The sequence below is a fragment of the Pipra filicauda genome, unplaced genomic scaffold, assembly GCF_003945595.2.
Source record: "Pipra filicauda isolate LSUMZ 115617 unplaced genomic scaffold, ASM394559v2 scaffold112_size3218982_pilon, whole genome shotgun sequence".
NCBI lineage: Eukaryota > Metazoa > Chordata > Aves > Passeriformes > Pipridae > Pipra > Pipra filicauda.
In genome coordinates this window covers 418,880-446,239 of record NW_024103574.1, presented here as the reverse complement: position 1 = coordinate 446,239, position 27,360 = coordinate 418,880, and the positions used below count along the sequence as shown (strand labels likewise).

The 27,360-nt window shown below is 37.9% G+C and overlaps 1 protein-coding gene across 1 annotated transcript in view; it reads right to left on the bottom strand.

Moving 5' to 3' along the window:
- Positions 1 to 1,386: 1,386 nt before the first annotated feature.
- The window catches only part of PKN2 (protein kinase N2), a 55,059-nt gene continuing 29,085 nt past the window's right edge, over positions 1,387 to 27,360 (bottom strand). The window contains exons 3-22 of the mRNA XM_027713073.2: positions 23,854 to 24,005; positions 19,462 to 19,579; positions 17,776 to 17,921; positions 17,466 to 17,679; positions 14,529 to 14,714; positions 14,137 to 14,246; positions 12,230 to 12,373; positions 12,017 to 12,092; positions 11,520 to 11,694; positions 11,138 to 11,267; positions 10,580 to 10,716; positions 10,409 to 10,484; positions 10,235 to 10,326; positions 9,034 to 9,210; positions 8,393 to 8,455; positions 8,213 to 8,289; positions 6,666 to 6,808; positions 5,499 to 5,606; positions 3,851 to 3,931; positions 1,387 to 3,770 (exon numbers count right to left, since the gene is read on the bottom strand). Coding sequence (XP_027568874.1) covers positions 3,567 to 3,770; positions 3,851 to 3,931; positions 5,499 to 5,606; positions 6,666 to 6,808; positions 8,213 to 8,289; positions 8,393 to 8,455; positions 9,034 to 9,210; positions 10,235 to 10,326; positions 10,409 to 10,484; positions 10,580 to 10,716; positions 11,138 to 11,267; positions 11,520 to 11,694; positions 12,017 to 12,092; positions 12,230 to 12,373; positions 14,137 to 14,246; positions 14,529 to 14,714; positions 17,466 to 17,679; positions 17,776 to 17,921; positions 19,462 to 19,579; positions 23,854 to 24,005 — 2,609 coding nt within the window. The 3' untranslated portion in view covers positions 1,387 to 3,566. The remainder of the gene's footprint in view (positions 3,771 to 3,850; positions 3,932 to 5,498; positions 5,607 to 6,665; positions 6,809 to 8,212; positions 8,290 to 8,392; positions 8,456 to 9,033; positions 9,211 to 10,234; positions 10,327 to 10,408; positions 10,485 to 10,579; positions 10,717 to 11,137; positions 11,268 to 11,519; positions 11,695 to 12,016; positions 12,093 to 12,229; positions 12,374 to 14,136; positions 14,247 to 14,528; positions 14,715 to 17,465; positions 17,680 to 17,775; positions 17,922 to 19,461; positions 19,580 to 23,853; positions 24,006 to 27,360) is intronic.

The window sequence follows — 27,360 nt, the reverse complement described above, 5'->3', positions numbered from 1 at the left end:
CTTTAATGTAGTGTTACAGCTTGGAAGTGCAAAGGTGGAAGTTGCTTTGAGTGTTGCTTTCCAGCATGAGTGGGTTAAATCTGCTACATGAAGGTTAAAAGTGACTGAAACTTTCATTTCCCATAATGCTCACATTTTAAATCCTTTCAGGCACTATGCATGAGCACTTGACACGTGAGGGGTGAGTGTTTGCAGTTGAAATTGTAGCATACAGCTAAAGCTGTCTGGACAGGAATTTAAACACATCTGTGCAAGGCTCTGAAGTGCAGCAGATGGAGGCTGGATACGCTATCCTGGCTTGACCCTGCAGTTCTGAAAGCAGTTGCTGTATCTCTTGTGGTGTGGAGATGGCAGTAACTGTTGCAGCCCTAAGAGGCAGAACTAGGAATATGCTTGAAGGGGCAGGTATATTCTGAAAAACAGTTACTACTGGTCCCAGTAGACGGCAGTTATGTGAAGCATTTCAGCAAAAAAAGGGTATAGCTCTGAATTAATTTTTAGGCAGTTATGACCCCTTTGGTAGCTGCTGCTTGCGGCTGTTTTAGCTCATGACCTGCTTGTGTCAGCCAGGGGCAGGGGCAGCAAAGGCTGCCTGAAGAGCAGAGCCCGAAGTGCTGCAGGCACCGGCTGCACTTGGGGTGGTGGCACGTTTTGGGGTCTCTGCTAACACTTGGCTGTAGTTGTGGGAGGCAGCTCAGCAGCCAGCCCGGGAGAAAGCAGGAGGGCTGGAGGGTTGCATTCCCCACACAAGTGCAAGGGCATAATATCTTCAAGCACTTCCTACTTTAATTCATCTCCAGTTCAGACTAGATACTTGAAACTGTTGGTTTGGAACCAGCCCTTTCTGGAATGATTGCTTAGGTAGGTATGAAGTGTCTCTGGGCAATGGCCTCGTGAAATTCCGCTTTGCTCTTAAGAGTAAAGATTTCTGTTCTAAATGCACTCAGAAAAGAAAGCTTCATCCTCTGCCTAAAGAAAAAGCTCCTTGTGGGCTGGGTATAGGTTTTGGCTTGTTTACAGAGCTTGCTGTGTAAGGGTGGGGAGGAAAGAGACTGTAATGGTGCAGCACCCAGGAGGGGGGTCACAGCTCTCAGAAGAAGCCTGTGAAGGGGAGAATGCTGATTCAAACAGGCCAGACTCCAACTGAGGTGGCCTTTTGCTGCCTTCAGGACTGCTCCAAGCAAGAGGAGGCTACCTTCCTTCAGAAAGAAGGTATGGTCAGAGGGAGTTAGTAAATTTGATTTTTTTTTTTAAGAATGGAAGCACACTGAACTATTACCAAGAGATTTGGGTCCCCTCCTGATTGTAAGTTTTTTTCTGAAGTTACCTGTGGAGAAAACATGACCAGCTACTTCAAGAAACAGCAAAATCATGTTTGCGACACAATTTACAAATTACTCTATTTAGAACTTTAATTTGTGATATTAATGACTGCAAAACACTTAGAATGACATTTGTTAAAGGCACATTTCATTTTAATGCATAGTGTACCATTCTAAAATATCCTAATTTCCTTACAAAGTGCTTGAGCAGCCACATACAGATAAAGTATAGCAAAATATATTTACAATCTAGGGTTTAAATCTTAATCTGCCTAAAAATATTTAAAAAACTACAGAGATAAAATTAGTGCTTTTTTCCATCTTAACTGGGTGAACATACCCTGCCCTCTAATTTTTTCTAATTTTTTTTTTTTAGTGATTTGCTTAGATTAAAAAAAGATTTCTGTACAAGATGTAGTTACAAAAAAGTATGTTTGAGGATACTTTCATAAGTGTTAAGCACCCTGTTCGATGCTTTTATATATATATATATTTTTGGGAACCAAAAAAGGGCGAGCTGACTGTACCTCAAAAGTATTGGTTTCAGCCTGATACAGGAACATAATTTGTTTCTTATTAATTAGAACCTGGAAACAATGAGTGCTGAGGAGTTGACTCGTTTTGCCCAACATGCTTTGCAGCACTGGGGAAGGTGCCTCCCTCCTTCCTGTGGGGGACTTGCCTGATTTAGACCTATTAACCATTATTTTTTTTTCTCCCTTAAGCCTCTCCCCTGCCTGACCCTGCAGGTCTGTCCAGCATCATGATTTTAAACCACCACCTTGGCATTGCACACTCCAGTGGTTTGTGTTTCTTCTTTGAATTAATAAAATTACCAGTTCTTTAATAATTTGGGTGCTGATTCTCACTGCCTTAGACCATGAACAGCAAACTCCTGGCCCTGATGAACCCGTGAGGTTAGTGCTGAATGGTGCTAGAGATAAGGACTACGTGGGAAATTTATTTTCCAAGAATTAATGTTTGCCCCCAGAACAGCAGATGCCAAAAGTAGGTCTTGGTTTACAAATACACACAGTGTCTGGTCAAAATTATTTTTCAACTTTTGAGGTACAGCTTTTAGTGTTAAGGGGTTTATAAAATATACACTGTTTTTATCAAAAATATTTATACATTCTGTTACAAGGTATTGCTTTTTACTCTCAGTAACTGCCAATTCAAGGGCTGGAGGTCAGTGGCCTACATGGATACGTTTTTTTGCCACCGTGCAATATTGATGAAGTGGTACAATTAAATTACTTGCCTAAAGGTAAGAATACATTACAACTTCCAAATATACATGTTCACATGTATACATTGAAAATCCTTATGTTTTCTAAATGACATCGTAGGACAGACAGAGGATGATGGAGGTGGTTAGATAAGGACTGGGTGACTCCTCTGCCCCTCGGGGCTGGGGAAGGCAGGAGGCCGATGCAGGAGTGGCCGGGCTGGGGCCACGCGGACGCTTCGCTCTGGGCTTGCACTGAGCAATGTCCTTGTTACATTCCTCATACCAACCAGGGGCTTAAGCCGTGCTTAAGAAGCTTGAAGGCAAAACTGTTTGGCAAGTGACTTTGGTAAACTTTCCGGATTTTTCTGGATTTTTCTTTGTAATGGAAGCACTTACACAGTTGTTATCTCAAAGGCAAGGCATTTAACATTTTTCCTAATAAATACCATAGAAAATTTACAAAACAAGGCATATCTGTTCTCAATACCATTATTTTAAGAACACAAGATGAAGGTGTACATAGAAATGTGTAGTTTTATAGACTGCACAATATTTAGCTGAAATCATTTGCCTTCTCAGACTAGAACCGTGTTCTGTGTGAGTGTCACCAGTATCCCAACTTACTCCAATGTGGCTGAGTGGAGATTACGTAGCTCAAAGTCTGCTTTTCCCACTTACGCAGATACTTTAAGAAGTGATGTTATCTGCTGTGGAAGAGCCAGAGAGACTGTAAGATCCACGTGTGCCCATGTGCGAGAAGCTCAATACAGCCGGGGTTCACCAACTCAGCTTATGAACGCCATAGACCTGCTTTCCAGTGCTCAGATAAAAAAACAATATACAAAGAGGCCACTCTTCACAAGAGTGTTAAAACAGTACTTAAAAGGATCTTCATGTGATTTAAAAAAAACCCAGAAGCTACAGGTGGCACAGAGAGCAATTGAAGGGTCGGTATTCTTCCGAGAGAGGCATTCTTGTGAGCCAGTCAGCTGGGGGTTCACAGTGTCTAGAAGTTAACACCAATCAGCAATGTAATCAAAATCTCTGAACATTTCCTGCTCTTCTTCTGAAAGTATCCTTGGTTCCCGAGGTGGAGTGAGGATAGGTGCTTCAGAGGTAAATTCATCATCAAAATTACTAACGTCTTCTCGTCCTCTAATGGTGGGTACAAAAGGAGGCTTCACTTTCTTGGCCAGTAAAGCATTCCAATCTATTTGCTGTAAAATAAAGGAATTGATGTTTAGTTTCCCATCTCTACTCCTTCATGTCCTTAGAAATACTGTTAGTTTGTACTCACTCTGAAAAAGTGATGCTTTTTCACATCCTCAGCGTCTTTCTCTCCAGCTCCAAGACGCCGCTCTGGATTTCTACGCAGCAGCTGGCAAAACATGCAAAGTTTCAGCAGAGAAATTCAGGGGAAGGGAGAGGTAGGAGGGAGGATGAGTAAGTAAGAGCCAACACCAAGATTAGGTGGACAGTGAAATTCATACTACCTGATCTATGGAAAATGCTTGGCCCTCAAAGAAAGGGACAAAGCTTTAGCTTTCAGCGGTGCTCTTTCAGCCTGCCAGCACAGTTCCACCCACAGCCGAGCCAGAACAGCTACAGAGCAGACTCCTCTGCCTCCCTGCAGACCTGTGCTGCCAGGTCTTGGTACCAGAGGCTGTGTGGGGCAAGTGCTCAGCACAGGGAATAGGCAGAATGTGCTTTTTGCTGCTGATGGCGCAGATTTACGTAAGCCAGTCGTTCTTGCAGGGCTCAGAAGAAAACTACCCTGCTGTCTCCAGTGCTCAGCTATTTCACAGCAGCATTGAACCCAAGAGAGGGTTCAATGCTGCTTCACACACTCAGGCAAAGGAAAGGCTTTCTAGTTAACTCCAGGAGTTTGATGCTCCCACTTGTGAATTGTGCTGCTGAGAGCAGTCCCCTGTTCCAGGCAGTGCCCAGCAGCAGGGTGGGTGGATATTCATGATGTAGCCATCAAAAAATAATGTCTACTGTGTTATGTACAAATTCTCTGATGGAAACAGCACAACTAGTAAAGTGCAAGCACAAAGATCACAGTACACATATTGTGGGTGCAGTGTAGCAGACCCTGCCCCCTGTGAATATTGGCATCATAATTTTCACAGTAGAAATGCCTTCCCCAGGTACTGCCTTAAAACTGTATTCTGCCTTCTTTCTCTAGGCAAACACACTCTCCCTTTTCAGTTATAGAATATTTATGCTGTTACTTAAATACTTATGGCACGGTAGTTACTGTGCTGCAGCACACTGCTGAATTGGGTGCTAGACTGATAGTCAGCATCAGACATTTCAGTGGAGAGGCCGATTCCAAAGGCTTTGGAACTACCTCCAGTAGCTGCTTTTCTGTCAGCTGTGATAAGGTTCTAACTCAGACAGGTTCAACCATCTCCTTTTGATAAGCAGAGGCATGGCACTAAGAACAGCACTAATAACAATCATAGACAAAATCAGCTGTTGCTTGCTAAGAATAGGACTGCAGATGCCATGTGTAGGGTGTTCCCTGCCCCACTTGGAATAAAACCAAAAAGATTTAGAAGTCTTTGAATTAAAATATGCATGTGACAATGTTAATCTACCAAATAGGTCAATGCAGTAGTGTTCTGCTAGGAAAAGAGAGCTGAAGTTTTCCAGTTAGATACAACTAGGAAACACAGTTCAGGGACAAAAATCAGGCCTTAAGTGTTTTACATATTAAAAAGAAAAAAATGCTCCTGAATAAAGTGGAATGGCATCAACAATTTTCATTTAAGGTGATAAGGCAGCATGGCACAGTATAAATGAAGGAAGTCTGAAATTTAATTGCAGAAAAAAATATACCAAGCAAAGGTTTCTTAAGTATTTTGTTCCTCATAAATGTAATTGTTGGAGAGAAAACAGGACAAGAGGGGGATACTATAATATTATGATTATGTTCTTACCCGTCTCATTATCGAGATGGCTTCTGTAGACAGAAATCGTGGATATCTTACTTCATCATTTACAATGCTGTCAAACACCTCTTCTTCATCATCTCCAGGGAAGGGAGACTATAATGAAATTAATAAAAAAAATTGCTATAAACAGGCTTAGAAATCACTTATAATTGAAAACAACATATACTCAGCTGAATGCTTGGAATTAGACACCCTGAAATGAAGTTTTCCTTCCCAGAAACAGAGATATAGCTTTCCATAAGGAAGAGAGAAAAGGCAACTTGGTATTATCCCTTGATTCTTACTGAAGGACTGTGCTTTAAAAATGTGCTTTTAGAAGTAGGAACACCTAAAACCGTGGTCTTTTTTGAAGTCTGACACAGGGTGTATGGGGAATGTGGAAAGTATCAGCTCTTCTTTGGGAAAGCTGCCATTCACAAGTAGCATGATCAAGACCAATTTGTTTTTGTAATATCTTTGACATGTTACAGCTCAAGGGTTTTCAAACTATTTTGAAGTGGCCAGACAGATGTAGGTGACGCTGTACAAGCTTTGTGTCCTTTTTTTACCTGAAAGGAAGTGAAAGTAAGTTGAATGGTCATATTTTTTGAAAGAGAACAAAATGATGAGTTTTTCTCCAGTTTTTAGCACGTGAGCTCTCACTGTGCCATCTGGGAAATACTGTAACATAACGGACCAGAAGGTAGAGCAGTATCTGCAATGGTAAATAACTTCTCAACAGTGATTTATTCATACCAGCCTATTTATGTGGAACTGGGACTTCCTATTTTAGTGTGTTTGGCACAATCTTTCACTGCTATCCAGTTTTATGTGTTAAAGTTAACTCCTGTACCTTGAATGGAAGTGAAGAAGTTTATTTTTCCCAAAAGCATTTGAAAGCAGTACCACTGTACACATCCAAATTTGATGATAACAGGTATGTCCTGGAAACTGAGGTCCCCAAAACTAGATGCATAGATGTACTACGTTCTTGCTTAGAGACACGGATGGTTATGTGCCATTACTGTAATTTGATTTAAGACATAATGATGTAATTAAAAATAAAACAAAAATGCAGGGCATATTCAATGTTGACAGGCTGATATCTTGAGTTTTGTAACCTTTTAAACAGTTCTTAGTTTTATGACTCCACTGTACCTTACTAGAACTTACCTCACCCACTAGCATCTCATAGATAAGAACACCAAGACCCCACCAGTCTACAGCTCTTGTATAGGAAGTTTCTGTCAGCACCTCAGGAGCCAGAAATTCCGGTGTGCCACAGAATGTGCTTGTTCTGTCTCCAAATCCCATTCCTGAAAAGTTACAGATAATGAAAAGTGAGCAGTATTTTCTGCCACTCCACAACCTATTCCTCCAAGCAGAACCTCTCTCCAGAGCAACTTCAGCAGACACTGTAGATCCTGGGGCTGTGTCCTGAAGGCTCAGGCCAATGAGGTAAAACATTCCCCCATTCTACCTTCCCATGCCTTTGGCCCATGTGCTTCTTTCTAAGTTTCTCTATCCCTAACTATATGCAGTGAGCCAAATTCAGCTTCCAGTTACAGCTCTGTTGCCCAGTTACCTTTGTGTGGAAAGACACAGACAATCTTAGGCTCTGTAAGCAGAAGCAGAAGGTACTGCCAGGTAGTAGAAGCAAATGCAGCACGCTGGTTTAGTCAAACATGCCTGCTCTGGGTGCTTCTGTAGTGGCAAACTACATATAGTAAAGTAAAACATCAAGTGTAGTGAAACAACTCTGAGCAAAATAAGCCCTGTGTATGTGCCAGGGGGGCACAGTCTGGGACATCAGCACCACAAGGTGACACTACAAGGGGAGGTGCTGCAGAAAACTCAAAAAACCCATTTATTGTAGCAGTCAGTGAAGCACAGAGCTTTCCTTCTCATTTCCTTTTGTCATTTACAGAACTTTTGTACCTAGAGTCACAGGACTCGCCCTAGGAGACTGAAGACAGCAGTCATGTTTGAACACCTACTGAATTTACCCAATTCCCTCTTAGGCTACCCAAAAGGAAAAGATATGGAAGGCAGGCCATACAAACTGGAGAAGAAAATGGACCTTGCCAGATCTTTTCCCCCTGAAATGGGGTTTGAGAAAGACACTGTAATTTCTACCTCTATTTTATGTGTTATTTAAAAGGTCAGTAGTGAGATGCTTGAAAGTAACTTTCTAGGCTTCCCTTTTGGGATAATTTCTCAATTTTATCTATAGTATACTTTGCACATCATTTCCGTATGCTTCGAGTTGCAACTATTTCAGAGCTAGAAAAATAGATAATGAATTTGTAAAAAAGTAAGAGCTCGGGATGGATTATAATGGCACTTGATTTCATTGTACAGTGTCAACATGTTTAGAATTAGAAAAACAACCTAATGCTTTTTCTTCTAACTTGTAAAACGCAGCAGTGTGCCTTCTTAATAAAGCAGAGATGCTTTCAAGTAAGAATCAGAACAGGTGATGCTCAAAACTGACAAAAAATATATAAAAAGAATAGGGCAATGCTCAGGTGCTCCCAATACTTCCCCACTAAGGAACTTCCTTCTATCTCCACACTGACACAGAGATGTATTTTTTTCCCTTCAAATGACACATGGTAAATAGACACTAAACACATCTGGCAGTCCAAAACTTTCAAGGAACAGTCAAGAGCAGGACAGACTATGGAATTCCCCTAGAAGGAAAATTTAACTGCCATTACCTTCTTTGCAAAGACCAAAGTCAGCAATTTTCACAAAGCCTTCTGTGTCCAGCAATAAGTTATCCAACTTCAAATCTCTAAATGAACATTTGAGAACAAAATTGCATCACTTGATGTTTCTTCAGTACTATTGAGAATAGCTGACATTCCTCTGTTGCAAATGGGCCAGTGACTACTTACCTATATACTATTTTGTGCTCATGTAAATACTGAAGTCCAAGAACCACACATGCAGCATAAAATCTGTCAAAAAAATTAAAGTTAAAATTTCAATGGAATTTAGTCTTTCTTTTCAGAAGGTGAAGTCCATTACTACTGATTTTTTTTATGAGCCATCCTTTGAAGATTACCCACTGTTGTTTTTGGGTACAGATTACTTTTATACGAGGTCAGAGTTTTAAAGCCAGATGGCAAAAGTGCAGCCTTTGAACTGTAGTATATTTGCTTGGCCTGGAGGATAAATTTTCTGTAGTGCCCATTGCCAGAAGCATTGAAGGTTTTCTAAACAGGCTTATTCTCTCCTTTTTTAGCTTTGTCTGCTATTTTACTTCTTGTTCAGCTTTGTTATGTAATCTTAAAAAACCCAAATTATAAAAATTAAACATTTGTATATACATTTTGAATTCAATGCAGATTCAGGTACATTAAATCTGCATGTCATTTTCTAACAAAATCAGTTAGAATCTCTAACCCTCTTAAAAACTTAAGCAGCATTGGCTGAAGTGACATAATATGGAGGCATGTGGTGATAAAGACCTCAGTTCCTACCCAGTGAACAAAGTGCCCTTCCCGTGGTGCCACAGAAGGGGGGTGATACTCACACTGCTCGTGGTTCAGAGAAGACATCAGTATGAATGTGCATCATCAGGTCCCCGCCAGCAGCATATTCCATTACAAAGCAAACGTGATCTTTGGTTTGGAAACAAGCAAAAAGGTTCACCAAGAAGGGATGTCTTACACTATTCACAGTTTCAAATATTCGCTTTTCACACATCAAGCTGCAAACAGAAAATCAGGAACAATTTAAAGCTGAATGCTTTTGATTCTCAGAAACTACTGGTACTTTACACCTTATGTTTTTTCCTCTGTTCCTCAGGAGAAGGTAAGAACATTTTTTTATTCCAAGAGAGATTTTAATACTTGCACACATATTAAGTTGATTTCTGTGAAGTTACATTTAGCTTCCCCAAATGAAAAGAGGAAACCTAGTAGTCCATGAAAATTGTGCCCTGATAATTTTCCTTCCAAATACTCAGATCACATTAACTATGCATTGATATCATGACATTCACTTCAATCCATTTTAATAGTATATAATACATAAAGTAGAAAACCAGTGGCAACATTATAAATATCTATCAATAGTAATTCCTGATTATTTCTCCTTAAGCTAACTGGTTAATTTTTAGCTTATTGTTAATACAGTCATCTTTCTTCCTGCAAATGAATATACTCACCCTTAAACAGTTGTAAAAACACCTTGCACTAAAATTAAAAACAGTTTTGTAAAGGCCTCTTCACTTCCAAGTAAATTAAAAAAAAAATAATTTCAGTTTTGGGTCAAAAAGATTGAAACTCCACTCCCAACAGTGGAGTATACACAGGGAAAAATATGATGGACAAAGTATGACAGTATTTTACAGGCTGAGAAAAGCAACACAGGGGTTTTGCAAGTAAACAGTCACTGTTGTCCTGAAACATGGTGGAAATCTACAGAACCAGTAATTAGACTAAATAATTGCAAGAGAACCTGAAATCAAAACCAGGTCCAGCTTTAAGTCAGAGCTGTAGTACAGACATGGTGAGGACACTAAAACAAAGCAGCATTCCTGGGTTACCCTGCTCTCCCCTTGTTCCAGAACAAGACTACATGTCTGCAGCAGCCAACTACACAGGGAAATGACAACTTCTTTTGCTCATCCACTCAATTCAAGTACTGCTTGGTAGAGCTTACAGCAGGAAGAGCTGCATGCAGAAAGAAAACAAATTATGGAATTCACGTGTCACATTTCACAAACTGACCTGTCTACTTCATCACGAGCAACAATATCTCCTTTCTTTAAGGCTTTAATAGCAAACATCTCGTTTGTGTTTTTGTACTCTGCCAACAGCACCTAAAACAGAAGAGAGAAATTTAAGAGCTGCATTTAGTTTTTGATATTGACTTGACACTTGATACAGCCTTTTGACATTTACCTTTCCAAAATGTCCTCTGCCCAGTACAGCACAACATCTGAAATCCTTCAGACTGAACTGAAATCTTTGTTGTGATCTATGTAAATACAAAAAAAAAAAATCACAAACTTTCTCGTTTATTAACTTTAAGAAATATTATTCAGATCAACAGCAAACCCATTGCTGTCTCACCTTCTATCCTCAGGTTCTCTGGTGTTGGTGTATTTCATGTCTGTATGGGGAGCATCAGGCTCACAAATTATTTCAGGTTGGAGTTTTGGAACAATACTATTTCTGCCATTTTCAAAATCACAAGTTGTTACTTCATCCTGTGAAGAACAAGAGATCAGAAAATTTAAAACTGATTGTGAAGGCAAATGAATATAGAAATTTTACTATAAAGTGTGTAAAATTCTTAATACACTCATTACCTAGGCTAAAATGGCAACCTTTCAGATGATACAGACAAACAAGCTTTTAACAGACTGATGAAACCTACTGCTCCAGTCATTCTGCTCTTTCTCAATACAACCATTTTATCCTTAATATTCCAATGATTTTGGACTTTTGTTTTTTTCCCGTGGTGGAACCAATGACTTGGAGAGTTAAATACACCAACCATGGAAACAGTTTGCCACCAAGAGCAGTCAGAGCATTCTGTTGAGACAGTTCTGTATGTGGAAGTTAAGGGAGCATAGGCTGATATGTAAGGGAAGAAATCCATCATAAAGATTCTTAAAAGTTACTTGCCTGAGAAGGCACATCAGGAGCCTTTATCTCAGAGGAAGATTCACATATTTCCCCAAGGGAAGATGCACGGGGTGGAGCAGGTGGAGGCTCAGGCTCAAGTTCAAAGTCCAATTTGGCTACAGGAGAGTCACTGACAAGAAAATAAATAACTCCTCAGTGTACAGCAGAGACTGTTTTAAGCTATGTAGATCTCTTCTAAACCAGACCTTATGTGTGTGGATCTAGCTATAAAATGGATCTCCACAATTAAAACACGGAAAGATCTGCAGCCTTGCAGAATAAACAGACTCAACAAACGTTATGTTCTTCTGCCTCAGGGCAGAAGCATCTCACTGTTACCTCTTGCACTTAAGAGCACTTAAACCCTGCAGAGATCACGTACCCAGCTGGCAGGGTCAGTTCAGCGAGCTGGGCATCCACCACCGGCCCGGTCGCAGGCACTGGTGCTTGGGGGCTGAAGGTGCCAGAGTGATTCACTGTTGGAATGGCTCTTCTTACCAGCCTTCCCCAAGTGGCAATGTTAATATTCATTTGAGGAGCTCTGAGAAATGTTTTGCCTATAGATATTGTGAAAAAAGAAAACAGGGTGCAAGTAATTTCCTTACTTATTACCACAAATAATAATTAAACCCCCCCAATATTAATCCATTTATAGTTTATCAAGAACAAAATAAATCTGTCATATTATTTAGCAATTCCTAATTATTCACAATTAAATGCTAATGTGCAATAAGGAATTCTAATTCAAAACATTTCTAAATGCAATGCCAAATCCTTCATTATCAACAGCTTTATTCGCAGGCAAACATTAAGACTGTATAAAAAATATCACAGATCTATACAATTTCTAAGCTTTACATGTTTATATAAAACAATCACCTTGCTGTTTCGAAAAAATTTTCTTCTGCCTCTGGAGTTTTGGTCTTCTTTCAATAACTGGATTAAAAAATGTAACCTGCAGTTCAAATAATGTGCGTTACAATTTAATTTTCAGAACAAATGCATTCTTAAAAGTTTAAGGAAAACTTCTTAAACTATTCTGCGACATAATACTTGCAAGTATATTCAAGTGCTTCAAAGAAACATTCTTACCTCAGCAAACAGAGTGCCCTGGGGTTCAAGATAGAGACACATGCCATGCCTTTGGTTATCCAGGAAATCTTCCAACCTCAGAAACTTCACTGCACACAAAGATCTCCAGTCACGCCAGTAAACTGAGATTTCTAATTCACGTGACTATGACAGGAAACATATACACAGGAAATTACTTATTAGTAATTGTTCTGCAAGAGTTACCACTGTAAGATCCAACAACCAAGATGCAGAGCTGTTACTTTAAAGGACTGTCAGGGTTTAACCAGCCAGACTAACAAGCTCTCATGAGGATGACCATGGCACTTCAATTCAGTTCAGATGTGAACACCAGTGTACAAATAAAAGTACAGGTGTAAAATTTCCCCTGAGAGTAAAGGGAGAGAGTCACAAACAGTCACCAGACTTTTTGAGTCTGTCTAACAATACTGCTTGTTCAAGACACTTGAGTTCAAGCTCTGACAACAAAGTTTAACCTCAGCTTTAGCAGTTTTCCATGTTATTTACAACTATCAACTTCATTTCGTGGCTGCAGACAATTCAGTACCTGCATACACACAATGATGCAAAACTTTATACAGTATTTCTAAAAGTACATACAGGTTTTGTAACACAGTCGGGAAGCAGGGCCAAAAACTTTAAAACTAACAAGAACTACTGCTGTATCTTGCTGGTGGGATTTATATATTCTTAGGCTGTCTTACATGCCTGTTACAAAAGCTTGTCACAAAATGTGAAGAATCCTGCAATACAATATAACAGCAGCATTGTATGTTACCAGTTTAATTCCATAATGATGCATCAGTTTACTGTCTGTGATAGCTATGATAGGTTTTAAAAGAAATAAGAAGAAGCAACAGATTGAAAAATGACGGGGTTTGGATTGTGCATTTCAAATACATGAAATATGTGGTCATGAACAGCAGGAGCAAGGTCCTGTTCTGGCACCAAAAAGCTGAGTTCTTAAACAGAGACCATGACACATACTAGGCTGGTGTGAGCAGCTACTACGCTTTGAGTAGTTCTAGTCTGAATCTGAGAACAATCAAGGCTTCAGGGCTCCACATCTGCTCGTTTTTTTTCTGCACTACTCCTGACCAGAACCTGAAGTTCTCTACCTGCAGCTCTAAAGCTGCTTCCTTCCTTCCTAGACGGAGGGAGTCTGGTCTGGGGCTGGAGGGGTGGGGCTCGTCGGGGAAAAAGCAAAAACAGGAAGGTAGCTTTTTTTTTGTCATATGTTTTAGACATATACTAGAGGTAACATTTAAGCTCCTAAAATATAGTTTAATTTTCAGTCTATTTTAAACACTGATGGAAAAAATAATCCTTGTACCTTAAAATGCTGTGACTATCAGATATCTAAAAAACAAATGCTTGATTAAACCTATATAACATAAATTCTACTTCAAGGGTATCAATTCAGTACTTGTGCCCTTCAAGTAATATTTAAAGTTGTAAGAAAGAACTATGACTGAATTTGTTATTTCTGAAGCACTGATCAGCTTTACACGAGAACACTTCTGTAGAAGCACTGTAAAAACTCTATGACATAGCTTTACCAAAATACCAAACTGTATCTATCTGCTTTTACAGTTTACTGATAAATAACTAAAATCTGGTAATCCAAATTAAAATGTAAGAACCATCTACCATGGGCTAAAAAAATCCTAATTGTTTGATGTTGGTAAAAACATTACATCAACTTGTAAGGCAGAAAAGGTACAATTTCTAGAATGCTGGCCCAGCACAATGGCTTAACCCCAGGCAGCTCATTCTGGTAAGGATGGGAATACTTGCACGTATGAAATTTGAACAAAATGACAGCAACAGGGGAAAAATAAAAGGCAACATCAAATTAATCAAAAAAATCAACTACAGATGTCAATGAAATCAGGCTACATTTTTACCCTGTCTAGTTCCAGTGTAAATTTCTGATCCCATGACTGATTGGAAATTGGTTTCCAGCTAGTTTGACCAACCACAGTGTTATCCAGCTTCAGTACAGCACAGACTTCATCTGAAAGTAAAGTACACAAACTCAGTTTAAGTCTTTAAGAGGATTTTCCACAAACAAAAAAATCTCTAGTAAGTTTCCCTTAAAAATGTAATCTCATATTTAACTGATTCTTATGGGCATAATAGTGTGGTTGTGCTTTTATTAACAGCTTGACAGGTGAAGAAACAGGTAAGTTTAAAGCTTTGAATCAATTTAATACTTTAAATTACAGAACACATCATGCACATGAAAACGTAAATAAAAGATATCCATAAAAATAAGAGAAGTAAGAGTATACTGAACTGGACAAGTCATCAGTTTTCAGAAGGTTTCTACTACTCCCACTTTTACTTTTACTGGGTCTGCTTATGAAAGATGATCTGGCTTCATTTGGACTCCAACCAGGTAACGTAATTGATGTGGCTTTTGATCGACCAGGGACGTTTTCCAAAATATCTTGGCAGCCCATTAGCCTAACTTCCAGGGTACCTAGAAGATGACAGACAACAGTTTATCAAAGATTTCTGCTATTAAGTAAACCAAGTGAATGACTAATGATTGATTGATGGCAATAGTTCACATTCTGACCCCCACAGGGTATAACAGAAATATCAGATGAAATCAAAAGACAAATCCAAGACAGACATATATACTGAAAATAAATGCATCAAAAGTCAAATATGTGGGACTCAACCTTCTAGAAAGAGCAACCATTTACCAAATTAACACAAAATAAGTTTTTGTTCTGTGTCTCAGAAGTATCTTTGTTTTCTTCACTTGAGAACCTAACTGACTAGGGTTTAAGTTGTAAGCAATGTCACTTTTTAAGACTGCAAATTTTGAATTTCTTATTAAAACAATAGATCTTGTGGATGGAACAATAACAATTTTTCATGAGTTTTATATAACTAATTAATATTGAATAAAAATAACATACTGACTTTGAGACTACAAAGTTGTTTAAGATACACTCAGAAATCACATTTGCCTGCTATATGCTAAAGTCAAATTTGAGTTAGTACGTAATTAAAAATCATTGAATTGTTCCAACTTTACTGAATTTAGATTTATAAAAGCTGAGACAAGAAGCTACTCTTCAAGAAGGTACTCTTCCAGGTCTTCTACATCTTTAACCAAATGAGGTATAGAAGCTGCGGTTCAAATTGAAAAGAGTTTCCTCCAGCAGCACAAAAACATCTAAATACCACAGATGGTTACAAGAACCGTAGGCTGACTTCATCCTGTAGAAGATAACATCTGTAAAACTGTGACACCACTGACACTGACAAAATTAACTACTAGAAATGGTGAAATTAGCCAGTTCATAATCACAGTGTCAGTGAGAAATGCACTGCTGAAATGCAGTCTTCTTTTAATAGCAAATGTACTTAACCATGAAACTTAAAAGTACTCCTTTGCAACAGAAACTTAAGTGAGACTTGACCTAAAAATGATCTGGCAACATCATAGCCCACAGAACAGACACCAAGAAACCAGTCCAAGAAGAAATCCCAACCTGTAGGAAACTAACAGCCGTAAGTGACAGCTAAGCATTAGGCTATGAAGACAAAGAGATGCTATTGGCTTCCGAAACAGGTTAAAAGGTAAAAGAATACTTCATTCCCAAACTCTGTTTAGAAAAAAAAAAGAAATTAATAAGCAGAAAAGCTATAAGCCTGTATAAGGAATGGCTTTATATCAGAAAGTTATGTTGATGCACGTTAAGAAGTATGACAGCAGCACTGCTCTATTTTTCACAAAGCGTTAGAGGCAAAACACAAAGACACTGTTCATTTAAAACCAGCTCAATACAAAAGCTCTTTGTGTAGTCAATGTGAAAGTGAAACTATTAAGAACTTCACAAGCATGTAGCTCTGTTTTGACAATTTCTATTAAAAACTGTTCATATGTATCAGTAAATCACATTTAAAGAGAAATTGTCACTCTATTGAATCTGACTCTTGATTATGGTATTACAGGAAAAGGAAAAAAAAAAAGCTGTTTTAATCCCAAGGCATGATACTTCCTGCCCATGGTCACCGATCATTTGAGATTGCATTTGATGAAAAACGTTGCCCCTACCACACAACTTTACAAGGACTCTCAGCTGAGGCCCTGATGAACCACAGTGGAAGACAAGCAGAGCTGCTCCATTTTATTATTATCACTGCAGCTCGGCAGAAGAGTTCCTCTTTTTGTTTTAAAATATAACCCCACAGTACTTCAAAACTAAATTCTGGTTTCAGTTATACAAGTATAACCAGAGTAACCTTTGAATTACAGATTTTTTTGTAATAAACTTACTTTGTTAATAGTAGGCTTAATAGTTACATGTAAAATGTGTGAGGATAAAAAACATGAAATAAAACCTATCTGTTCTAGCAATTCTTCTATGACCACTCACTAAATAAATTTAATAAAGCAACATATCCCAAGTAGTCAAAAGCATGTTTTTCTTTAAGAACACTGTGAGGCAAATGCTCAAGACCTTTGTTGAAGTAGGGTTCATCTCTTGAAAGTTTACTTCCAAGGAAGGACAACCAGGTGAACCCAACTATGAGAAGTTCCTAAGTCTTATATTTATAAATAAATGTACTGGTCCTTTACAGTAGGTAGGCTAAGTCTCTTAAAAAAATTGCCTCCATGTTTAATCAACAGGAGAACAATCAACACCAATAGTGTTCAAGGGTTCCATGAATGTTTGTTAGGATCTCCTTCTTTGGAATACAAATATAATGCATGTTTTGGTTGCATAAATCTCACCTTCCAGAAATCCAGTGAAGTTCAGTGGGTAAAACAGGAACTGTGTTAGAAAAGCTGGATGCCTATTTCCAGCTCTGCCACCTACTTGTTGTATGACCAGGGCAATTCACTTAACCCTTCTGCAACTTAGTTTCCCCATCTGTAAAATGGGGATAATGATACTTATGCACCTTTTAAAGTGCTTGGTAATCTAAAGACAAAAGGCATTAGGTAAATGCGAGCAATATCATTCCACAGTGAGCTAATTTAAGGCCAGAACTTCACTTTTTCAACAGGATTATAAATAGGTCAACAAATAAATCATAGAAACTTATCTGCATTTTTTTGCAGTGCATAGACACTTGGAAATTCTAAATGCCTCTGTCTAGGAAAAGAACAACAATTAAGTATGTCCAGAAAGAAATACAGTTGGCATTAAAGACTTGCTTTAAGCCATTAATTAAGATTAAAAAAAGAAAAAAGCTCCATAAATCATACCTGTTAAAGCTGCTGGTTTGGACAGTGTACTGTACTGGTTTTGAGTAGATATCACACTCTGACGAGGACTTAATGTGGGTGAAGAGACTAATGAAAGCTCCTCTATAATAATACTGCTTTTGGGATGGTTTTTAGGAAGCTCATTCAATCTCTGTTCCAGTGAATACTTCAAGAGGTCCAGCTTCTGGCTTGATTCATTAAACCTTGCTTGCGCCTTTTTAAAATAAGACAAAAATTTGAAATATTTCAATTTTTTTTCTTGAAAGAACCTTTAAAGCAAACTATCAGAAATTGTAATGACATAAATTACTTCTGAAAGTGCCTTTCTGTCGGTAACTTTCCCAGATCCAAGTAATTTCATCACATTTTTTGCACCTTCTGCTACAGCATACTCTATCCTAAAATGATGCCGTAATTCTTCCATTCGCAGTTCAAGAGGGCTTATCACAGGTTTTGCTGCAAAGAGATACAGACAAACAAACTTCAATGAAGATAACACCCAGGTTTAATTTCCTGAATATTAACCCCTCCCCCATGTAAACAGAGCGGAGAAGAAAAAGAAATAAAAGAGAGAGATGCGTATTTGGTAGTCCAAAGAGAAGCCCCAAGTATGTCATAAAAGCAACAGTAACATTTTAAGCATCTGCATTTGAATGAAGAAATAACTGATCAGGGCCTCAATTCAATAAACAGATCCTACTGCTTGAAGAGCTATAATTGCTAGAGGACGCATGAAAAAGAACATGTCTTCAGGGGAGTTAAGGGACAAGAACCAAATCTCCCAAATATTCAACTGGCAAGGAGGTTTTGAGACTTCAACACTTCTGAATTACACTGTGAGGACTTATTTTTTAAACTACTCTGTAGCCAAGTAGATCCCTGCTCAGCTTCTGATAATCCCCCTGCCTCACATGAAATCCCATGGAATCTGGCTTCTGTCAGCACAGAGAATGTAAGAGATCCCACACACTGCCTTCCCCAAATGGTTTGGGTAAACCATTCTAATGTCCACATCTTACAGTCCTTAGATTTCCCAAAAAGAAAAATTTCCTGGATGTATTTCTTTCCGTTTAAAGCTCTAAGAGCAGTCGAAACACAAAAAGGCATTTGAAAGCCCTTTCTAGCTTGAATACCTTTTTCTTTTAAACAAATGATATACATAATCCATGTACTAAAATGAGGTGTTGAAATTGGGTGTGTAAAAACAAACACAGAAAAATCAGACACCTCACACACCAACAAACACACACCCACGTTTTTCATTATCTAGGATACATGCAGGCCCTGACATTGTCATACAGCTTCAGAAATGCACATGAATAAATGTCAAGACTTAGAGATGTACCGATATGCCCACAAGTGTCTAGTACAATCAAGTTATTAGAACTCAGAGGTAATTTTTTTTTATTCTTTGAAGACTTCCAAGGAAATGCAAATTTAAAACTATTTCTGAAATGCAGCATGAGCATTTCAATCAGGTTGCTTTAAAAACACTTTTTTTGTTGCTTTAAAAATAGTTGTTTAGCACTCAAATCTATCCTAAATACCCATCAAGACAAGAAAAATTCTCCTCCATCTGTGCTCCCATTAGTAATAAGGTCAACCTACTTAAGTGTGACAAGCAGGCTTTGTACCTGCATCAGATTTTTTATTTAGGATCATGAAAGGATAATATGCTTTAAAGAAAATTACTATTATGACAAAATAAAGCATGCATGAAGAGGGAAGGAAACCACAGAGCAAAAATGGACTGCAGAAGGCATAAAAAGGATGATGAAAAGCGATTGTAATTCATTAAGCTGAAGGTATTTTCCTTCAAGTCAGATGTATTTGGCACCCCAACACAAAGTTTTGCCTAGTCTCTGATTATTTTTGGTTCATGCAAGCTTTGTCAAACATTCCTACTAGAAATTTATGGTATCTCTGTGTGCATATGGGTACATATCTACAAGACATTCTGACATAATTGATTCATATTTCCTTTCTACACCATCACCATTATCAAAAGCCAATTCATTGGTCTGGACTGCCTGAAGAATCTGCATCCTTATAACTTCTATTTTTGTCTTGCTGTCCTGAAGCATCTGCTGAGCTGTGGCAAGAAGTTTTCGATCCTATTAGAACAAACAGACAAGTTTAAATCATAAACTTCTTCGTGGAACAAAACACATTGAAAATTTCAAAACATACATACTTAGGAACAAGAACTAAATCGATGTATTTCATTTGGTATAGCAGACCAATTCATCTAAGCACATAAGGATATTAATGGAAATCAAGTCAGGACAGAGGCACTGGTTGATTAAAGACTGTAAGCCACTCCCATGGAAACTGTATATGCTTCAAGCTGAATTAAGGAGGCATGATCTAGAAACATAACATGTGTAAATTAATGTTTTGTAAGCTGATACTAAAGAAAGGACAAGATATTAAGTGTAAAATACCCCCAACATTATGTAGAATGACTCAAATCTTCCAAGTATGCTAAGAACTCTTGTAATAGACAAATTTGCTAGACTAAGCCCATATAAAAGTAATCGTGCTAGTTCATCTGAGCTGATCTTCAATATTGAAACTAGAAAGATGAAGTTGCTTATGTAGCACATTATAAATAAGTCTGCAGTACATTTTCCTGAACAAATCAGAGCTGAAGATTTTTTGCATTAGTAAATACATAACAAACCATGGCTACTTCATTACCTATTTCATCAGTAGCTTGAGTACAGTACTTTTTTATCTAAATAAACTAAGATAACCAATTTTTGTTTTCAAAAGCAGTATCACAAGAAGCCGTTTAGAAGAGAACATTCCTGAAAATGAACTTGCATGAACTCCTATGGGCTGCCATGTGGTTCTCCCTGTACACTCTGGAAATTACCAGATAACTTAAAGGTGATCTGACTTGCAGTAAGAAAAAAAAAAAAAGTAAGAAAATTTAAGGCACTCTATTTGTCCTGTCCGTGCACTACCAATCAATCACAGTAATTAATAGCAGTCAGTGCAGATGAGTATCACCCTTGTTATAGCCCAAAGGGTATTTTGGTTAACTCATTTTGTAGTCACTCAATAACCTCATTAATAAGTTACTTTCCCATGGACATGGTTTATACTTGTATTTTTAATTTTATAATGAAGTTATCAATTATTTAAGAAGTTAAAGAAATTAAATTCTTCCCCTTGCCACAACCAAGACAAAGAACTGCAGTGAAGCACATATCCAGAGCTAGAAATACTGGCACCATGAAGCATATGGTGAGAAAAATTTGTATGCTGAGAAATTTACCTTCATAGAGCTCCTCTGTGACCTTGCACCTGACATATTACTCACTCAGATATTTTAATGCTGCCCTATGTTCTGCAGGGTAGATAGACCAAGATCTACACATAAAAAGACTTTGGTTGCATGGGAAGAAATTGTGCCCCCTCTGCATACCATAAGCTCAGAACTCTTGCTTTTAAATTTTAGTATGGATCAACATTTCAGAGAGATACCACTAGTTTTCATATTTTAAGATTCCATGTTAGCTATCCAATGAGCTAATGATCACACGGAATTTCCTAAATCGGTGCCTTCTCAAGTACAAATGTGAACTTTTGAAATAACCACTCTCTTTAGCAGAGCATAGGATTTAAGCAACAGATTACAAGCAAGTCTGGAATCCTGTATTAAACCTTATCCACACATCATTCTGATGTATAAATACTCAGTGTTTCTTTGTCTGTGTCTTTACTTTTATCTCATTTTTCATCTTGCTCCTCTTGATTATCCCTCATAGCCTCTTACTGCGATGGATTTGCTTGCTCAGGGGCCACATTGACCCTTCAACGTGTAGAACGGAGGCAATTCAGGATTATAGAGATATCCTTAAGTTTTCAAGAGACAGAAGATCTCATCTTCAGAATCAAAATGTATGTGTAACACTGAGCAGCTCTTTCAGTGTTGGAGGCTGAATACAAAGTATTTCAATGCATCTTCTGAGTATAGAACTGACAGTGCCTGTGAAGCTGATCTGCAAAGCTGTCAGGGGATCTCAGGGAACCCACATATATCCAAGAAAAGATGACTTATCTCAGAAATGTTTAAGTACAAATAGGTTGAGCTGAATGTTACTGAAGCAAGTAGAGTAAGTACAAAGGGAAAAGCTTCCCATGAGATGATGGGTTTATTAACAGACTGCTTTTTCATTTTTAGAAAATAAATTATGACCTCCCTCGATTAAATTTAGGTCTGAAAATAATACAACAGATTTGAAATTAGATCATATTGTACACTTGAATAAAAGGTCACAAATTAGTTTAATATGTTTAAAGAGGGTCCTGCAACTACTTTTTAAAGAACTACTGGATTACTGGGGTTGTATTCAAACTTGTAATTTTCTGCCCCCTTTGCCCACCTCATCCAGACACTGGGTTCTTTTCAAGCTCTGCTTTTTAAAACATTATCAGCATGCTCAAGTCTATGGTTCAAACCTGCCACACTAACTCACTACTGAGCATTACAAAAATGAGAGAATGAATACGCACCATTTCCATCCTGTTTGCTGAAGTGGCTGGCAATGCTTTTGTGCTTTCCAGCTTGCTCTCTCCAGCCCAGATACTATATAACCCCAATTTGGTAGGCTGACTTAAGCATTTACCAATTGCAAATTCAAGATTCAATCATAAATTTTAATTACATGCCTCAATCATAAAGCAAGGCAGAATTCATCCTCTCTACCTAGTCTGATCCAAGCCTGCTAACAATATTACAGCCCAAGTGTTTAGTTAAGTTTTTCCAGCCTGTTATAAGGTTACTTACCGAGGGTTTATTAGAAACTTAATTCATGTATGTCTTTTGATCCATTTGGGTCAGCAGATCATTAGTTTTAAGTGTACCTGATGTTAAGTATATGGCCTGAGAGGATGTAGACTCCAAGGTTTTCCAGGAGCTGAGGGACTGTGGTGCATGGACAGCATTCCTAGGCCCTTAGTCATAATGTGCACTCCAGGTATTTCTTCCATTTGCCCCAAGCTAGTATGTTAGAGGTCACTTTCAGATAAGGCTACCTGGGACAGAAGGAACTTGATGGCACCTATGTCCATCTCGTCTAAACTCATTTTTCTGGGAGAAAGCAGCATTCACTGCCATTTTTTCAAGGTATAAGGAAGTCATACAGTAGGCAGATACGAAGTGATCTGCCTCTCCACCAACCCTTAGCACAAATTCACTCAGAAAAGTGAAAGTTGTTCCCTTTCCAACACTCAGATTAGAATCAGTTCTAACATAATTCACAGATGCCTACTCTTCAAGTCAAACACTTCTTTTTAGTAAGTTCACTGACCTAGCTAGGTGTTGCCCCAGTTAAGATCTTAAAATATTTCTATTTTACTTACTATTGTCTGGACACAAAAACATATAACCAAGCTACTACATACTACTTGTGAGATTTATTCTTGTGTTTCGCCTTAGTTTGGAAATTCATCTCCTTAATGACTTAGTAAATGAAAAGAACAGCTAATGAGTAACAAATGAAAGGTAAAGGGGCAGATAAGTAGAGGATCTTCCCCTCCCTTTTTTCTCATTTGAGAACTATGACTCTCTAATAAAATATGTGTTGCAGCCCCTTTTTTGTTGGTTTCTGCGGCTTTTTTTGTCAATGTTTTTGTTTTGGTTTGTTTTCTTTCATTTAAAAGGTTTGGCTTGTCTTTCACTAGAGTTAGGGGATTCCTAGGGTATGATGAATTTTATTACATAGTAAGGAATATGTAATATGTCAAACCCATTTAGAGGTTAGCAGACACTTTCCCTCCACCTCCTTGGAAAAATTCTGGTGCTATCAAGAGTGAGCGAGCGCAAGAATTTAAAATTCAGATATAGGAATAAGTGTGGATTATTTTTAATTTCACTATCAGATGCTACCTCTAGATTACCACACTTCCATTAAAAAATCTTTTTACTGCTAACTACAACTAGATGACCATTTCAGAAGCATACTTTGCAATGCTGTCTTTTTTGTATTTATTGTGCACATTACAATTTTAAACTAACTGAGTTTTTTTTTTTGAGCAGAGCTAGGAAAAGCATCAGACTCCAGCCAGTGTTATACCAAGCTTTGCTGCTAAGGGAATCACACATGATCAAAGATTACTAGATGTACTAAATTTAGTAAGCCGGATTTGTTATTTAGGTTGAACTGCATGTGCACAAACTGATAAAACAATCACTTCAGTGGGTATCAAACCACAACAGAAAATGGTAATTTGTAGCAGCTCTGATGTAACTATTTAACAGAAATGTACCCCAAACAAAAAATACTGAATTTGCATAATGTTTATACATTGTACAGTCACACTACAGCAGTATGAAAATCCAGTTATTTCATGTTCTTCAAGCATTCCAAATTCTTACCTTTGAAGAGCCATTTGAGTACATCTGTATCATATTTTCTGCTCCCTGTTTTACCTTCAGTTCTATATCCAACTGCTTCTTTAAGGCCATCAATCTGTTGTTAGTAGAAAACCGAGGGTCGCTATTTGGAGTATCAGGAGTGCTGGGACAATCTGCGAATTAAAGGTAAAATGTAACGTGTGTAGAAAAAAAACAGGAAGAGAAAACCCAAACCACTCCCCCCCAACCCACCTTACACTCTATTCTATTAAGTTATACACTAAACAGAACTGGAACATCACACTTAAGAATCAAGACCGACCCTCCTGTCCAGAGCTACTTTGCAACAAGCACCGCAAATGCGCCTTAACATGAAAAGCCTCCCGAAAGCCCAGTGACTCCTACTCATGTCCTAATTCACATGAATCACTTCCGGGAGTGGTCAAACAGGCAGGTTTGCAGCCAGGTCTATTTTTATTTCAAAGGAGATTTATTTCTTCTGGAATGTCTCGAGTCAATAAAAAAATGCAGTTTTACACTAAGCTTTTTTATGCTCCTCCTTTTAAATCTAAGTGTTTTAAAAACAAACTTGGATAATAATATTCAGTACTAATGAGCATTGTCTGGATACAGCTATTGAGTAGATCCTCATCTATTCTAGTGTGAACACTAAAGACACTATTTATGTCAAAATTAAGAACAGACGAAATAAGCCTTTTTCTTAGTCGTAAAGCTGAATGATTTTTGCTCGGGAAACATTACCAGAATTCAGGGATATCTGGATATATAGGCAGATAGGTTATCGAACAGCTGTGATCTATGAGAAGGATAAAGCTTTTTTTGTTTGACAATATTACTGTGTTTGGATCTCCATCTTGTTGGATTAATTTAATGAAATTAAAGTTTTATCAATTAAATTACAGTCAAACTCCTTAACTTTTCTTAACCAGTCTATTAATCACTGGTTCATATGTCAGCTTCTGCAAAATGAACTGTTAGCAAACTGAAAATAAGGTCACTGGACTATTTCCTAGCACTCAACTATTTCCAACACAACTGTCCTTTTAGTTATCTTCCCTACAGTCCCAATGGCTTCTCTTCCAACCTTTTGGTAGAAGTCAATAAATTAATTTCCACTTTAATAATTCTTTTAGAAATTTTTATTCCCTCTACCCTAACAACTGAGAGAATACCTTCTCTATGGACAAATGACATTAATTGGTGTCCTGGAAGATAGTATTTACCCAGTACGAACAGTACAATCTTTTTTCCAATTGTAATAATTTTTCTCGAATTAAAACTAGCGTGAAGAATAAAGTTCCTGAAATCCTCAATTATCAGAAAACACAGTGGACTAGTAACTTACAAGTTGTTATTTAAGAGATCTCATAGGGAGATTTCTTATCTGCCATTTCATATTTCTTCTGTAAAAGCTTCTGATAACTACTTTTGGAGATTTAATACATTTTACTTCCAAGTTTTCTGGGTAATTTCCTCCTAAATTGCAATCTTTGCTGAGTCTACATACAGATTTCATGTAAGGAGAAGTTTAATTTCCTCTGCTGCTAATTCACTCTTCACTTCAAAGCCACTTCAAGTCTCTTACTGCATCCTCACTACTTAAAGGTAGGACAGAAAATACCATATGTTAAAAAAGAAAAAAAATCTGCATTATTTCTCATCTGTGTGTTTTGTTGTTGATCCTCTCCTTAATGTTTTGCCTTTGTTTCTCTGTAAAACTGCACTTGAACAGCTTTACCTTAAATCTGTTATTAGTAAAACGAAAATTAACAATCTGCTTTCCTCTCACTTAAGTCTTCACTTTTAACTAATTCTCACCTAATAATCTATTCAAAATGAGAACAAACATGAAACTTGAAAGTCACAGTGTCAAGTCTCCTTGTAAAGTAGATTCATCATATAAATGAATATTTACCAACTTTAGATTTAAGATGCAAGCCTCTACCACTTACAGATCCCAGCCCTCTGATGATCCCTGTGAAGACTGTGGGGCTCCTGAAGTCTGTTTTCACAGCTTTCAAAGATGCACACAACCAGTCTCCCTTTGCATTAAAACAACACTCAAGTTGCAAGTTAAGGACTAATTAGAGATAGCTCGGTTCAGGTTGCCCAGGCAGCTGTTATTATCTCCCTTTGCATGTCTCCACTGAGAAGGTGTAACCACATCACTTACCTGGGTCATCTCAAGAATTGGTCTGTACTTGTGGGCCTAACCTACACTCTACTATTTAGTTTAAATTGTTGCACTGTATGCTCTGTTAGTAACCAACAGCAAAGGAAACTTTTCTGCAGTATCGACTAATTGGTAGGAAGAAGTAATTTTTTGCCTTCAGGCATAGTAGCTTCTCACTAAACTCCCAAACGTGGAACAATATGGTTGCTTAACAAAGATACTATCTTTTTAAAGAAAAAAAAATGTTTATCAACGGCTTTTCAGAGATGGTTTCCAAGTGACTCCTTCTACTCCTGCTGACAGCCCCCTACCAATACAACCCAGTAAGCAGCCCGAGGCAGCTTCTTATAGAATTCAGATTAAATTTTTAAATCAGCCAGATAAACCGGTTCTATTATGGAAAGCGTTGGCAATCTTAGCAGCAACACTACAAGCTACATCTGTATTAGCTGTTTCCCTTTCTCTTTGTAATATAAGGTTGTAATGACTTTGGATGGCTAGTTATCTCAGATCTATTTGTGTAAGGCACTACACAGAGGGGCTCAAATCTCCTCTGAAGGCATTTAGTCATCTTCATAGTACAAATAAGCAAAAAATTCATCCAGATAATTGCAATCAATGGGATTTATGTACATGCTTGAAGTTAAACAAGGGTTAACTACTCATGCCAAACTGATATTTCACTCAAAGTAGGTAAGTAGGGAGTGGGGAACAGAAGAGATCCTCCAGTTTGCCCTGTCTGCTGGTCAATACAGGCAGTACAAGACTCGCCATTTTGGATGCATTCAAATACAACTTTGCATAGGACAGTAAGAGCTTTGCTCGGTACAGGTTTGGGCTCCTAGGCCCAAATATTCTTCTTGACAGTCAATATCAAGTAAAGTAACAGATGCATTTCAAGTGAACTTAACTTGAAGTAAAACAGTTATTTTCCTGAAAAACTATGAATGTTGTTGCTTAACATTAGTGAGTTTTGTGTGGCTTGTTAGCACACATCCAGGCTGCTGGAAGAGCTGCAGTGCTGCTTTCCCAGCACCTGCAATATCCTGTTTTCATACAAATTTAGTCATCAGACTTAGAACAGGTTAATAGGGATGGTTTAATGGATTGGTTTTTAATATTTGGGTTACATGAGGACAATGGCAGTTTTCAGTCTGAAATGTTTATCTGAACTGTGATCTTTGCTCTTCTGAAAACCTTTTCAGTTTCAGTTTTTGTACAGTGCTCAAAAGCAAAAATTTCTTTCTTCTAAATGGCCTTTTACCATCACTCCCATCTAAATTATATTTATTAAGATTAGTTACACAACTCTACTCTACTGAGACTGCTCCTTC